Here is a 14,519-nt window from a genome sequence, read left to right as displayed (position 1 = left end):
CTATTTTCTGAAGGATGAAATCCAGTATAAAACAGAGATCTGCTTTATTTGGACAGAGGCCAATATGTAGGAGAGTTTGAGCTATAAAGAGAAGTTTCTAATATAGGATTCCAATTCATTATATTAAAGACAAGATTCCAGTGTAATAAGGTACAAACATACTCACATAGTGCTTTTTCTAATCATATTATATTTAAGAGTTCCTATCAGCACTCTCAAATGGAAGTTTCCATTTAAGGAATACTTTTCTTTTATGGGACATCATCAAACAAATGAACCTGATCTCACAGCAAAGAAAGACCAGAGTGTGGAGTTCCCATGGTGGCTCAGCAGAAACGAATCTGACTAGGAACCATGAGGACACGGGTTCGATCCCTGGCCTTGCTCGGTGGGTTGAGCATCCAGTGTTGCCGTGAACTGTGGTGTAGGTCACAGACTAAGCTTGGATCTGGTGTTGCTGTGGCTACAGTGTAGGCCAGCGGCTACAGCTCCAATTTGAACCCTAGCCTGGGAACCTCCATATGCCAGGGCATGGCTCTAAAAAAAAAGACCAAAAAAAAAAAAAAAAAAAAAAAAAAGGAGAGAGTAGTTTTAAAATGAAGAGGCATCCAAATGAACAAAGATACACTTCACCTTAAAGTTTATATCTCAGATTTAACCCCAAATCTTAAACTATGTAATCAGAATGTCAGACGCCTAATTTTTCAGAGACTAGGATGTGTAAATCTCATTTAGATCTTTACAACGGTATCAAACACCATTGTCTGAATCACTAATTCCACATTGTTTTGAACAAGACTCTTCACTAATATGAATGACTGAAGCATCTGTGACACTGCACTAATCTAAATGCAATACAGATCTGTGCTGTCCAATACGATACAAACTAGCCACATGAAGGTAGTGAAACATAACTGGTACAAATTAAGATGTGCTTTAAGTGTAAAATACACATCTGATTTCAATCAAAGAAGATGCAAAAAAAATGTGATCTCATCGATGTTTTTATACTGATTATATGTTGAAATAATAGTATCTTGAATATATTGGGTCAAGTAATTATTTAATATTAAAATTAATGACATGGCTTTCTTTTCCTTTAATGTGGCTGCTAGAAAAGTATAAATTACAGACATGGCACACATTATATTTTCATTAGACAGCGCTGCCTTAGACCAACTGTGCAATAACATTGTCTTACCATGCAGCAACTAGGAAAAAGAACAATGGACTTCTCCAAAGAGGACTGAATTATATCTAAGCCCAGTTTATCTTCATCTTTCCAAGGGAAATGTGTGGCCTATCTTTTTACACTCCACTCAGCTTGAAGAAAGTTAAGTTTCACAGGTACCTGAAAGTCAGGGGCACTGCTCCGCAGCTGGCTCACGTTGGGTAAGGACCCTCCGTGGTACTGTGTAAGGCGTAGTTGTTGAAGCTTCTGAAATTGAACCTGGGGAGAGAGAGATTTCAAAGCTGATGAGAGATGACGGCAAAGATCTGAAAGAAGCATCAAAGTATGGTGTTCCGCAGTAAAATGGCTCAAGAGTGAAAGTCTTGGTTTCGATTTCTTCTCTTCTTAAAACCTTCAGAAATAAACAAAAAACAAAAAAAAATCTTCATGTTTCCAGTGCTTCCTGGGTTTTTTATTAGTGCATTTCTGGAAAGAATTTACACATGTTCTAAATATCCCGGCCATGACAGGGAGGTCTTTGAATGTGTGTCTGTCTGTGTGTGTGTGTGTGTCTGTCTGTCTGTCTGTGTGCGCACGTACGTACGTGTACGTGTGTGTCTGTGTGTGTGGGTAGGCGTGCAGACACAATCTTTAACAGCAATAAAATCAACAAAATAATTTCTTTTTTCTTTTTTTTTTTTTTGGCCTTTTAGGGCTGCACCAGTGGCATATGGAAGTTCCCAGGCTAGGGGTGGAATTGGAGCTACAGCTGCCAGCTTACACCACAGTCACAGCAACACAGCAATGCTGTCTGCAACCTACACCACAGATCACGGCAACGCTGGATCCTTTACCCACTCAGCGAGGCCAGGGATCGAACACACATCTTCATGGACCCATCGGGCAGCCAGGATGGGAACTCCAGCAATAAAAGAATTTCTTTTTTTTTTTTTTGTCTTTTTGCTATTTCTTAAGCCACTCCCGCGGCATATGGAGATTCCCAGGCTAGGGGTCTAATCGGAGCCGTAGCCACCGGCCTACGCCAGAGCCACAGCAACGCTGGATCCGAGCGGCGTCTGCAACCTACACCACAGCTCACGGCAATGCCGGATCCTTAACCCACTGAGCAAGGGCAGGGACCGAACCCGCAAACCTCATGGTTCCTAGTCGGATTCGTTAACCACTGCGCCACGACGGGAACTCCAATAAAAGAATTTCTTAAAAAAGACCAAGCCACTGTCCATGACTGTAACACATTGCCTGTGCTCCCTTTTCCGGTCTCAGTTAACACTTATGCGGAAGAACTGCAGTGTGGTGGACAGAATATAGGTATAATCCTGCATGCTTACAGCATAACTTTTTTCTATGATATTACACAATCACTTTCAATGGCTACCTAACTTTTTTCTTCTGAATTACCTCCTTAGAAGACATTCCAAAGAGTGATTACTAAGTCTCTGGGTTTGGGCCTTTTGATGGCTCTCAAGACACACTGCCAAAATGTTTTCCCAAAGGGTATACCAATGAATATATGAGAAAACAGTTTCACCAAAAACTCAGTAACAGGGGATGTTATTCCTAATTGGGGTAAAGAAGAAGGCCGATTTGACAGGTATAAAATGGTACCCTGCTGTTTTAATATGCTTTTCTTCTGTAAGTTCTTACTTGCTTCATTTTTCAAAAGGCAGTAAACTGCTTACAGTTCTTGTAAACCCGAAAGTGGTCCAATTTGGTCTTTAAGAGTTCTGTTTCTGAAATAATAAATTACTTCTGTGGTTATATAACCCTTGGCACTTGTAATTCATGTAGGGAAGAAAAGCTAGGTGGGAACCCTATCGCAGCTTCTTCCCCTTTCATTACTCTCCGTCTCCGTCTGATAATAATAGAAACTATTAGATACCAGCCCCTAAGATGAGCCAGAAGCTGCCCTCAGAAGCTCCGCCCACTTTATCTCTACCCTTCTTAACAACCACTAAGGGAGACCACGTGACTCTGCTTTTACAAACCTGGAGACCCAGACTTGGGGAAGTTCAGAGATGTGCCCAAGGCCACACAGCTGGAGGAGGCCCAGCGATGACAGGCTCAAAACCTACATTCTTGTTTCTGCCACATTCCTTTGTCCCACTTCTCCCTCCCTCAATGATCATACGATTCAAAGCTCCAAGAGAAGTGAAGTTTGGGGAACCAAAACCATCGCTGAGCCTAGGAAGCTCTCCTATTTTGCTTTGTTTTTACATTTACTATGAGCTTTTTCCAATACATACAAAATAGAGATGAGTACAGTGAGACCCCACCTCCTCGTCTTCCAGCTCCAACAATGATGAATTATGTCCAGTCTTGACTCATCTTTACCTCCTCCCCTACCCGTAGCACCCCGCTGAGAGAAGTCCAGACATCCTATCATTCCGTATTTCCAATACACATCCCCCAAGATAAGAACTTGTACCTGTTTGGAAGATTTTTAAGGCATAAAAAAACCCTTTGGCAGCTTCCTCATACCCACGGTATGTGATTTCTCAAACATATTGCCCTGGGAAACAGTTATAATCTATTAATCAAAATCCAGATCTGAGAGTCAAACAGGAGAAGGAGGCCCTGGTGAGCTTTCCTCATCCATCAGTTAAGTTAGAAGCATCAAGTCTCAGCCTTTGACCTTAGCATTCTCACTCAGAAGCATTTTGCTCCCTGTTCTTAAAATTCTCCGGACAAAATTCTCAGCCCCACCCCGCCACCCCTGATCTAAAGCCTTTGATTCTTCCATCAATCCATCCACTTATTCACTTACATAAAAACTTGTAACTGGTGACAAGTACTGTGCCAGGCACTGGCTTAGTAAGAATGAATGTGTGCCAAAGTTCCTACCTTCAGGGAAGTCTCAGAGAGGCTTGAACTCTGACCCAAAAGCCTTGACACTTCAACCAAGATAAGTTCTAAATCTAGCTAGAGACCTGCCTTCAACTCAGCCCGAGGCTCTCTCGTGTTCTCCCATCCCTGCTGTCCCCACCAAAGTGCCCGTTTCTAGAATCTTCAAGGACTGTTGCGCTACAGTAAAAAGAGCATTGGATTTGGAATGGGAGACCTGATTTTGTAACCTGGGGCTCCCAAGAGCTTCGGCAAATTATTCAGCAACTTCACAAAGGTGACATGAGGATTAACACAGAGAACAGACAGGACAGCGGGGTGTGTAACATGTAAAAGTCTGATGGACAGCCTCTCAAAATATTATTATTGTTGATATCCTCAACCACCTCCTAAACCCTTGAGTAATTCTGACACTTTTTTTTTTTTTTTTAATGTTGAAAAGCCACACCTGCGGCATATGGAGGTTCCCAGGCTAGGGGTCGAATTGGAGCTGAGCTGGCAGCTTACACCACAGCCACAGCAATGCTGGATCCTTAACCCACTGAGCAAGGCCAGGGGTCAAACCTGCGTCCTCATGGATACTAGTTGATGAGGAGAACGAGGGCCAAAGAATGACTAGCCCAAGGCGGACGTCACAGACTGGTAAGCCATAGGCCACGTTTAGCCCAGAGAGTCCTGTTTGAGCCACATGATACTGACCCATCCAGTGTTTTAAATCTTAAATTTTCAAGAATGCATAAAAAGCTGCATTTCCATTTCCCTTGATTGAAACACTGAACACATATTCTTGCATGGCAACCATGCATGGAGCTAAGAAGTGGCAGCCCCCTTAGACAAGGTTTGGGTTCTCCTATTTGCCCAAGTCCCTCCTGTATCCTGTCATTCCTTCACTCTGGCCTGAGATCAGCTACCCTTTTATCATCTCATTCCAGGCCTCTCCACTCATGTTCCTCACCTGCCTCACCTGGTACCTTGAGTTAGCACCTGTGGCCTATAGTCACACACCATGGTGGAATTTCCTTCAATGTCTATATAAAATGAGACTTAAGTCTAATTCCTTGTTGAAAAAGTCTTATAATCCCAAGCAAAAGCCTAGCAGACCTTTTCACAGAAAATGACAAAACAATTCTAAAATTTATGGATATGTGGATGACCTACAGTACCCAAAACATTTTTTAAAAAGCACAGATGGAAGCTTTAAGGTACATCATTTCAAGACTTAGTATAAAGCTATCATAGTCCATGGATCGATCTTAAAAAAAAAAAAAAGAGAGATCTTAAAAAGAGAGTTGGTTCTGTAAACCAACTATAATGGAAAAAAATAAAAATCATTTTAAAAATTAAAAAAAGAGAGATGTACAGACCAACAGAACAACAAAAAGATCCAAAAATAGACCCATAAAATTACCAAAGAGGGGGAAGAAAAATAGACCCATATCCATATGGCCAATTGATTTTTTACAAAAGTGCCATAGCAATTTAATGGGGACAGAAAAGGGTTTTCAACAAATGCTGCTGGTACAATTAGATACCCCTATGGAAGAAAAAAGTAGCCGAGCATATAGACCTTGTGTGTGACAACCATGCTCAAACCCCAGCTCTGCCACTGACCAGTCACGCAACCAGCCAGGTACATTTCAAGTCTCAGTTTGCTCTTCTGCAAAGCAAGGAACATTCTAGATACACATTCCATAGGGTTATTGTGAGACTACATGAGATAACGAATGTAAGATGATCAGCACAGTGCCTGGCAAAGAGATAATTTAGCCTAAATCTAATCTCTCTAGTCCTCTCTCAGAGGCCTCACTACTCCGTAAAGTATCTATTGTTTAATATAAAAGCCATGGTTTTTCCCAAAGGGTCAGGCGAAATTAACACTTCGGACTGATGTGCTATTTATCCTGTAGTTTCTCCACACTGCAAGTTCTCCTTCAAAGCCAAACTTCTTCAACAAGTGCCCCACCCTGTCCCAATTTCCTCCATGCAAGTCCTCCAAGCCTCACAACCCCATCCACCCAGCACCCCGTGGATGCAGTGGCTGTCACCAAGACAGGACTAGACCAAAGGATGCATCCTTATCACCTCGGACCGAGGCAGCTGCACTGGGCTCAGCGGGTCCACATTCCTTCCTCTTACCCACAATCCTCCTGGCTTTTCTCCTGCCTCTCTGGTTGCTCTTCAGTCTTCTTTGCTGGCTCCTTCTCCTCTACCTCCCCTGTAAATAATGGAGCTCCTGGGGCTCCTCCTAGACCCTTTTTGCACTTCATTCTATAGCAGGGGTTCCAATTCAAATGCCGACCAGCGTGACATCAGGAAGGTGAGTGAGTGAAAGGGGCTAGAATCACTATGAGAAAACCATGGGAGTGATGGGGCCGGTGACAAACTGAAGGGGAGGCAGCCACTACTCCACTTCAGGCAATCACTGTCATGCAGGAATGTAGGGTAAGTGTTGTTAGATGATCTCATTTTTCTTTTTTCTTTTCCTTTTGTCTTTTTAGGGCCGCTCCTGCGGCATATGGAGGTTCCCAGGCTAGGGGTCGAATTGGAGCTGTAGCTGCCAGCCTACACCACAGCTCACAGCAACGCCAGATCCTTAACCCACTGAGCGAGGCCAGGGATCGAACCCACAATCTCATGGTTCCTAGTCAGATTCACTTCCTCTGTGCCACCATGGGAACTCCGAGATGATCCCATTTTTTCAAAAGAAGCCAGAGTCCAGATTTTAAGGTAAAAATATCAATAGACATTGTTGGCCCTAATTTTAAAAAACTGGCCCCTCCCCTCAAAAAAAAAAAAAAAATACCAGAGGGCTAAATTAGAATTTGGGTGACCAACGTGTAAGATGGGTTCTAGAGATTCTTCCTAGGCAGCCGAATCCACTCCTGCTGTTATACACCAAAGACTCCCATATGTACATCACTAGCCTTGTCTTCCCTCCTGAGCTCCAGGACCACACATACACAACTATCTGCCTGCTCCGCAGACACCTTGAACGCAGCACCTCCTGACACTGAGCCTGTTCCACCTTGCTCCTGCCAGTGCTCCCTCTGCTACTGGAGCACCAGGATCATCCCGCAGTCCTCCCTCTCTCTCACGTCCCTCATCCATTCACCAAGTCTGGTCCTCTCCACCTCAAATCTGTTCACCTCTCTGCCTCCCTGTGCTACCACCCTTGTCAATGCTATCATCACAGCTCCTAGACTCCAAACAATTTCTCTGCTACCTCCTTCTCCGATCTATCCTACTTTGTGGAGCTGGAGGCATTCTTTTATTTTTTTTTTTTAACTCAAAGAATTTTATTACATTTATAGTGGTACTACAATCATCACAACCAAATTTTATAGCAATTCCATCCCAAACCCTCAGTGCATTCTTTTAAAATGCAAATCTCCCCCAGTTCAACCCCTTCAACGACCTTTCATTGTTCTTAGGATCAAGTCCTAAATCCTGTCTCTACAGTCAACTTACCTGAGGCCCTTGGTGAACCTTGGTTCCCTGTGCCTAAAACATTCTCCCTCCCTCCACACAAAAGCATATACCCTCAAAAGCCTTCCTCACTCTCTCTGATCCTTTGGGCCATCAGGAGAGGTGAGGACTCCCCACCTTATGCTCCTGAGCTCCATCTGTGTCCCCTTTTGAAATATTCATCAAAATATATCCTTACTTGTCAAATGAATGTCTTCCCCATTAAACCCTGAAATCTATGAGCGTCCCAGTGTCCATCCTAACCTCCAGCTCACACTAGAGAGTCAAAAAGTATTTGCTAAACAAATGAATAAGATCTCTGAAAGCAACTTATCTTCACCTCCCCCCGCCCATCCCCACTCTTACCCTCCCCCACTCCGACACACACGCACATCCCCCACTGGGCACTCAAGTACCAACAAATTAATGAATGAACAAAGGAACAGACTCTTTTCAGGCATATCTGCCTCCACTTTCTTCCCTCTCCTTATCATCCCAGGTACCACCACCGAAGTAATCCTCCTGACATTCTCTTCTCAAAAATTTTCCACTGCTTTGTGATAAGGCTGAGCCCCTAAAGCTAGAGTGAAGAATTCTGCATGATCTAGCCTATCCCACCTACTAAGCACAGAGGATTTAACTCTACATCTCAAGGACTGGCTCTGAGTATGCAGAGAAAGACTTGAAGCCCAACAGAGATTCAGAAAGGAAAGAGTACCTAGATTGATGGTGATGTCTGTCCCATCCATAAGCTTGTCTGCCATGGGCTGGTAGTGGAAAGTCAGTCCTATCTTCCATCTGGTTACCAAGAATGAACTAGATGGATTCTTCCCCATCTGGGAATCTTTGGACCCTGGAGGTTCACAGACACATGCTTGGGGACCTGAGTTCTCTGTGAGAAGTCTTTCAGTTTTGTGATTTCATTATGAAAATTACCCTTGTAATTTTAAATGAACTTACACCACTGGGAAAATTTACTTATTATTAGCCTTTGTGTTTATGAACACAGGGTAGACAAGTAGCACTTATTATTTTACTTGCAATTGGTAGAGGAAAAAAGAACACAGGCAGAATTAACATGTAAATAATGCCCTGTACAAGGTGAGGGCCAGAATGACATCAGAATTTTATAGTAATTAGAATAGTGAAAAGTGGTGGTCCAATCGGGTTACCATGGGGGCACAGTTGATAAGGCTTGCTAAGCTCAAGAGAACTGAGCTATAGGGTTTAGCACTAGATTCACACTAAGAGCCTCAATTCGGCTCAGCAAAATGGCACTTAGCACATTAAATTACTGTCCATTTGAATTTATTGCACTTGTAACTTTGGTTTATTTGGTACCTGTGTTTTAGTTTACGGTTGTATCACAGCTATAAGCAAAGGACCTTATATACAAATTTATGACTGAACATATTTGAGTAACATAATCAACTCATTTCAATGAACACAGGATCTGTGGAAATGTTCTGCCTTTAAAAATCTGTACATTACTCATGGCCTCATCTGTTCAGGACGCTTTAAAGGGGATTCTTGAACTAGATGAGAAATTAGATCAACTCTAGATATATGGACATGTAGCATTCATGTATTTCTATATGTACACTTCACATACTTAACGCACAAAGTTGCATTAAATCCTCAACTTTCACTCATTCTCATCAATGTGCTCTGAGCTTGTCATGCTCATCCCTGAATCTAACCAAGGTCACAAATGCAAATGCCTGTGGATACCAGGCAGGTAATAAATGAGTAAAGCCAGCTGGAGCATGAGAAAAAAAATTTCTTTATAAGTCCTCAGTCTTTTTTACCTATGTATTTTTTTTCTCATGATAGAAATGTAGGCATAAGGAATACTTCACTTTCCCCTTAACTTCACTAAAAGGAAACACCATCAAAAAAATATGATACAATGGAATATTACCCGGCCATGAAAAAGAACAAAATATTTGCAGCCACATAGATGGACCTAGAGATTATCATACTAAGTGAAGTCAGTCAGATAAAGACAAATATTATCTGAGATCACTACTATATGGAATCTAAAAAAAAATAATACGAAACAGAAACAGGCTCAAAGATTTCGAAACCAAACTTAAGGTTACCAAAGGGGAAATGATGGGGGGGGTAGGGATAAATTAGGAGGTTAGGACCAACATATACACACTACTATATATAAAATAGATAAGTAACAAGGACCTACTTATAGAACAGGCAAATCTACTCAGTACTCTGTAATAACCACAGGAAAAGAATCTGAAAAAGAATGGATATGTGTATATGATAACTGATTCACTCTTCAGATATCAGAGATGATAACTGATTCCCTCCACCGTACACCTGAAACTAACACAACACTGTAAGTCAACTATACAACAATAAAACTTTTTTAAAAATGATAAATGGCAAGTGACACCTAGCCTCAGCACTGGGGATGAGGGAGTCACGACAGGGCCTGGTGCGAACTGTGGCCAGCTAGAGAATGAGCACTCCATTTGCGGGGGCAGCCGCCACCAAGCTCCAGCCAATGGCTGTCATATGGGAAATTAGGTCTCCCGACTTGAAATGTATATAACTGTTTAAAATAGAAAGAAATTTCGATTTTTACATTAAAACCTCCAGTTTTGATTTCTACGAAAACCTCCCAATTCTGGCAACAGATCCATGAAGTCCTCCCAAACTCTTCTGGCCCAAAAGTAACGCGTCTGCAGCGCAGCGAGCCAGGGACCACCAGTTTGCCACTCTGCTCTCAGCCCTCCTTCAGGCTGCTCCCGCCCCGCCCCCGCCTCTACATAACCTCCCCCATCCTGCTGATGGTCCTTCAAGGTCAGCATTCAGGATCACGCTGACCCTCCTTCCCTACAGCCCTACGCCGACACTCCTGCAGGCTCTCCATCCTCCACTGCCTCACTCCACAGTTACCTAACCTCGCCGGGTGTTTGTCCCGGCTGGCGCTTTACTCACTCCTCTGAGACCCTCCTCAGTCGGCAACAACGTTGTGCACCTTGCCAGTTGTCATGAAATATGGGAGCTGAATTCAGTAAACCGGACCGATAAAGCACCTCCAAGGAGTTGAGAGTAGCAAAGCCCCACACTCGACCCGGAGTCACCTCTCGGGACCCAGACAGACCCCAGAGCAGCCCGGGGCGGGCCCTGGATCTCCTGGCGAGCGGAGCTTTCCCGAAGGAGTGGGTGGGACCCTCGGGCCCTCCACGCCGAGCAGCCAGAAGGGCTCGAGGCCGGTGGATGTTCGGAGCAGTGAGAAGCCGCACTGCCCGCCTCCGAGCTGTTTGTGATTTCCTCTCGGGGCTCCCGGGCACCCTCCCCCTCAGGCCGCCTTCACTCGGCGGCCCGCCCTCCCCGGCTCGGCCCCTTCCCATCTCCCCGCGCACTCGGCCCCGCAACCCTCCCACCTCCACGCCGATCGCGAACGGCTAGCGGGTGTCGGAAGGCGGAGAAGCGCGGAGGCCGCGGCTGCGCCGGCCACGCTCCTGGGCTCCGCTCCCCGGGCGCGGCCCCCGCCGGGCCCCGCCATCGCCTGGGCCCCGCGACCTCTCACCCGCCGCGCGGGGCCCGCCCGCGGCCGTGGCCGCCCCCGCCCGCGCCGGCCCGGGCCCTCACCCGCGACAGGGTGAGGTCGGTCATGAGCTGCTCGAAGGCCCGCGTCTCCTCGGCCTGCCGCTGCGTGTGCAGCGCAATCTTCTCGCTGAACTTCCGCGGGTTGGCGCTGCCCGAGCCGGGCGAAGCAGCCATGGCGCGGGCCCGCGGCCGGTAAGAGGGGAGACGGCGGGTGCGGGGCCTGCACCTCGGCCCACCGGTCAGTCCACAGGCCGCCCGGGCCGCCGCCCGAAGCCCGTCCTCCGGCGCGACCCGGCAGAGGAGCCGCCGCGGCCCCACCGCCAGCGAGCGGCCGGGAGCGCGCCGAGGTCCGCCCCCGCGCGCCCGGCCCCGCCCCGCCCTCGGCGCGGCCCGCCCGCCGCCCGGCCCCGCGCCCGCTGCCCGGCCCCGCGCCCGCAGCGGGAGGGCTTTCCCCGGCGTCCTGAGCTGCGCTCGCAACCCGCTGCGCAGACACAGCGGAAAGCCCAGACCGCCGAGCAAAACGGATCCGACGTGAGGGAGCAGCTCGGGTACCATTTTACTGAAACGCTCCGGGGTGGGGACATCCCGGCCTTTGCATTTATAGTGCAATTTTAGAACAGAGTTTTAACACCCTTCTCACCCGTTCCCCCCCCCCCCCCGTTATGATGATTTCCTTCAGGGCGTGAAAACCGGGCGACCTACGCTTGAGCAGTTTCTCCCTCAGTTCCCACACCGTGGGGCCTAATGTCTGTCCTCCGTCCTCCGCCTCCCAGCCCGCTTCCTCCCTCGATGTGTGTCGCTGACAGTCTCCTCAGGCCCACCCGAGAAAAAGTTACTAAATCTGCATCTCGGTTTTTAAGACCATCTCCCCGAGTTGCGTGAACTGGAGATGCCATCCCCGCCCGGGGGCACCCTCTTCACCCCTCACCCCCAGGCGGGGATGGCATTTTCAGTTTCCGTGGCTTCTGCAAACTCCAGCTCCGGCCAGGTGTCAACTCCCCGTGGATACCCAGCCGGTCAGCCTCAAGGGTTCTCCTCCCTCTCCTGATGTGCAGACAGCTCTGAGAGTGTGTCTGCTTTTTGTAAGTTAGGAAACATTAGGGACACACCGAAGAGTGCAGAAAATGATATTAACAACACCCACGCCCTCCGCTATCAAGATTAAATATATCAAAACATTTTGCTTCATTCACTTGGTATTCATTAAAGTATAAAATTCTTCAGAATTAAAACCCCGCCCTTATTATTTCTCCTTCCTCCGTAGAGATTGTGAGATTGTCGCTGGGCTCAATTTGGTGCATATCATTCACATTCATGTTTTTACACTTTTATTGCATATAATGTATGGATCCACAAACTGCAGATACCAAATATGGGGGTTAAACTTTACAAAAATGACATCATGCTGAATTATCTTTTGCAACTTTTTTCATTTACCATTGTTTTAAAGATTCGTTTGTGTTGATTCATTTAACTACTGTGTAGGATTTTACCTGTTTTTCATGTCTCAGATTTTCTTAGAAAATGTAATATGAGAGCATATCTTTATCAGCTAATCTCTAGGTTAGCTTGTTGTATTAATTATAATTGGATTTAATTCTTCTATTTTATTTGGTATGATTTTTTTTTTTTTTTCTTTTTAGAGGCCCACCGGAGGCACATGGAAGTCTCCAAGCTAGGGGTGGAATCAGAGCTATAGCTGCCGACCTACACCACAGCCACAGCAACGTGGGATCCGAGCTGTGTTTTCAACCTACACCACAGCTCACAACAACTCAAGATCCTCAACCCACTGATCAAGCCCAGGGATCAAACCGGCAACCTTCTGGTTACTAGTCGGATTCGTTTCTGCAGCTCCACAACGGGAACTATTTGCTATGATTTACACATGCTTTTTCTGCATCTTTTTTTTATTTTCTGCTTTCCTGTTACATTTGGTTCTGTTTCAGAGAACAGAATTCATTCTAGATAGTTTAAGTACAAATGGATTTATTATAGAGTATAAAATGGCTTTAAGGACTTGTTTGGAGGGCCAAGGAAGCTGACTCTGGGTTGAACAGTTCAGGAATGACCTTGACAGCCATGCTGCAAAACCAATCCAGCAAAAGAGCCACCGCCTCTTCTAAAATTTGGAAGCCACTTGCTGAATTAGAGAGCTGTCGCTACACTTGCCCCTTATGAACCATGTGCTAAGAACCACTGCCAGAAAACCTCCACCACAGTCCCCACCAATAGAAACAGCACATACACAGACTCAGCTTCACTGCCACCTTCCCTATCAAATAAGAGAACCTTTGATTTGAAGTGCCAAATTGGATACAGAGTCCTAGATGCAGTAACATTTAGGAAATGTACTTGTAACTGTAGTATCCACATTCTGTTACATGGAATGACTGTTTTTTATTTCCATATTTCCCCTAATTTGGAAGAATACATCCTACTTGTATTCTTACTATGGTTGATCTGATCATTTTCAATTTAATTTTTCGATCAAATAAATACATATGCCTTGTTTAACAATAGTTTTACAAGGCCTATACTTTTAAAATAAGTCCTAATTCCCACTGTAAATAAGTTTTTCCTAATGTTTTGTGATTCTTTTTCTTTTTTTCTTTTCTTTTCTTTTTTTTTTTTTTCGGTCTTTTTAGGGCCACACCCAGGCATATGGTGGTTTCCAGGCTAGGGGTCTAGTCGGAGCCATAGCCACTGGCCTGCACTAGAGCCACAGCCACACCTGATCCGAGCTGCATCTGCAACCTATACCACAGCTCACGGCAATGCCAGATTCTCAACCCACTGAGCAAGGCCAGGGATCAAACCCACAACCTCATGGTTCCCAGTCGGATTCATTAACCACTGAGTCATGATGGGAACTCCTATTTTTCAATTTTAGATGTTAACAATTCATTTTCTGTTATAGGAAAGGATACTTTGGCTCTTTTGTGTCCCCAACAAAAAAATATGATTGTCCCTGCTCACGTTCAATGTAGTTATATAATTTTCGGTAAGTCATCATTAAATGTTTACACAGCCAACTATAGTTCTGTTTTTACAGAATTTTTCTGAGTTCATCTTTTATTTGCTTAGATTCCTCTCAACTCATTAAAAATGCTTTTCTGATTTTATAAAATTTGGATTTTTAGCCTTGTCCCTCCCCTCTTCTGGTGCCCCTAAGAGTCTTTTTTCTAGGAAGTTCCCATCTGTGGCTCAGTGGAAACAAATCCGACTAGTATCCATGAGGACACAGGTTCAATCCCTGGCCTTGCTCAGTGGGTTAAGGATCCAGCGTTGCCTTGAGCTACGGTGTAGGTCGAAGATGTGGCTGAGATCTGGCGTTGCTGTGGCTGTGGTGTAGGCCGGCAGGCTGCGATTCAACCCCTAGCCCGGGAACCTTCATATGCCACAGGTGTGGCCTTAAAAAATAAAGTTCCCTGAACTGTGAAAG

At 45.4% G+C, this 14,519-nt stretch overlaps 1 protein-coding gene across 13 annotated transcripts in view; it reads right to left on the bottom strand.

Moving 5' to 3' along the window:
• Positions 1-11,407, bottom strand: part of CRTC3 (CREB regulated transcription coactivator 3) — a 109,579-nt gene extending 98,172 nt beyond the window's left edge. For all 13 annotated transcript variants that reach the window (XR_014810399.1, XR_014810400.1, XR_014810401.1 and 10 more), the window contains exons 1-2: positions 11,117-11,407; positions 1,352-1,450 (exon numbers count right to left, since the gene is read on the bottom strand). Coding sequence is in view for 4 of the 13 variants with exons in the window: in XM_021098911.2 (XP_020954570.1) it covers positions 1,352-1,450; positions 11,117-11,248 (231 nt within the window). In the remaining 9 variants the exon portion in view is untranslated. The remainder of the gene's footprint in view (positions 1-1,351; positions 1,451-11,116) is intronic.
• Positions 11,408-14,519: the final 3,112 nt, after the last annotated feature.

The sequence above is a fragment of the Sus scrofa genome, chromosome 7 (genome assembly GCF_054392235.1).
Source record: "Sus scrofa isolate SSC_HxYL_T2T_F1_AM1 chromosome 7, Sscrofa_HxYL_maternal_Yorkshire_Landrace_v2.0, whole genome shotgun sequence".
NCBI classification, from domain to species: Eukaryota; Metazoa; Chordata; class Mammalia; order Artiodactyla; family Suidae; genus Sus; species Sus scrofa.
This window is presented reverse-complemented; position numbering and strand designations above follow the sequence as displayed.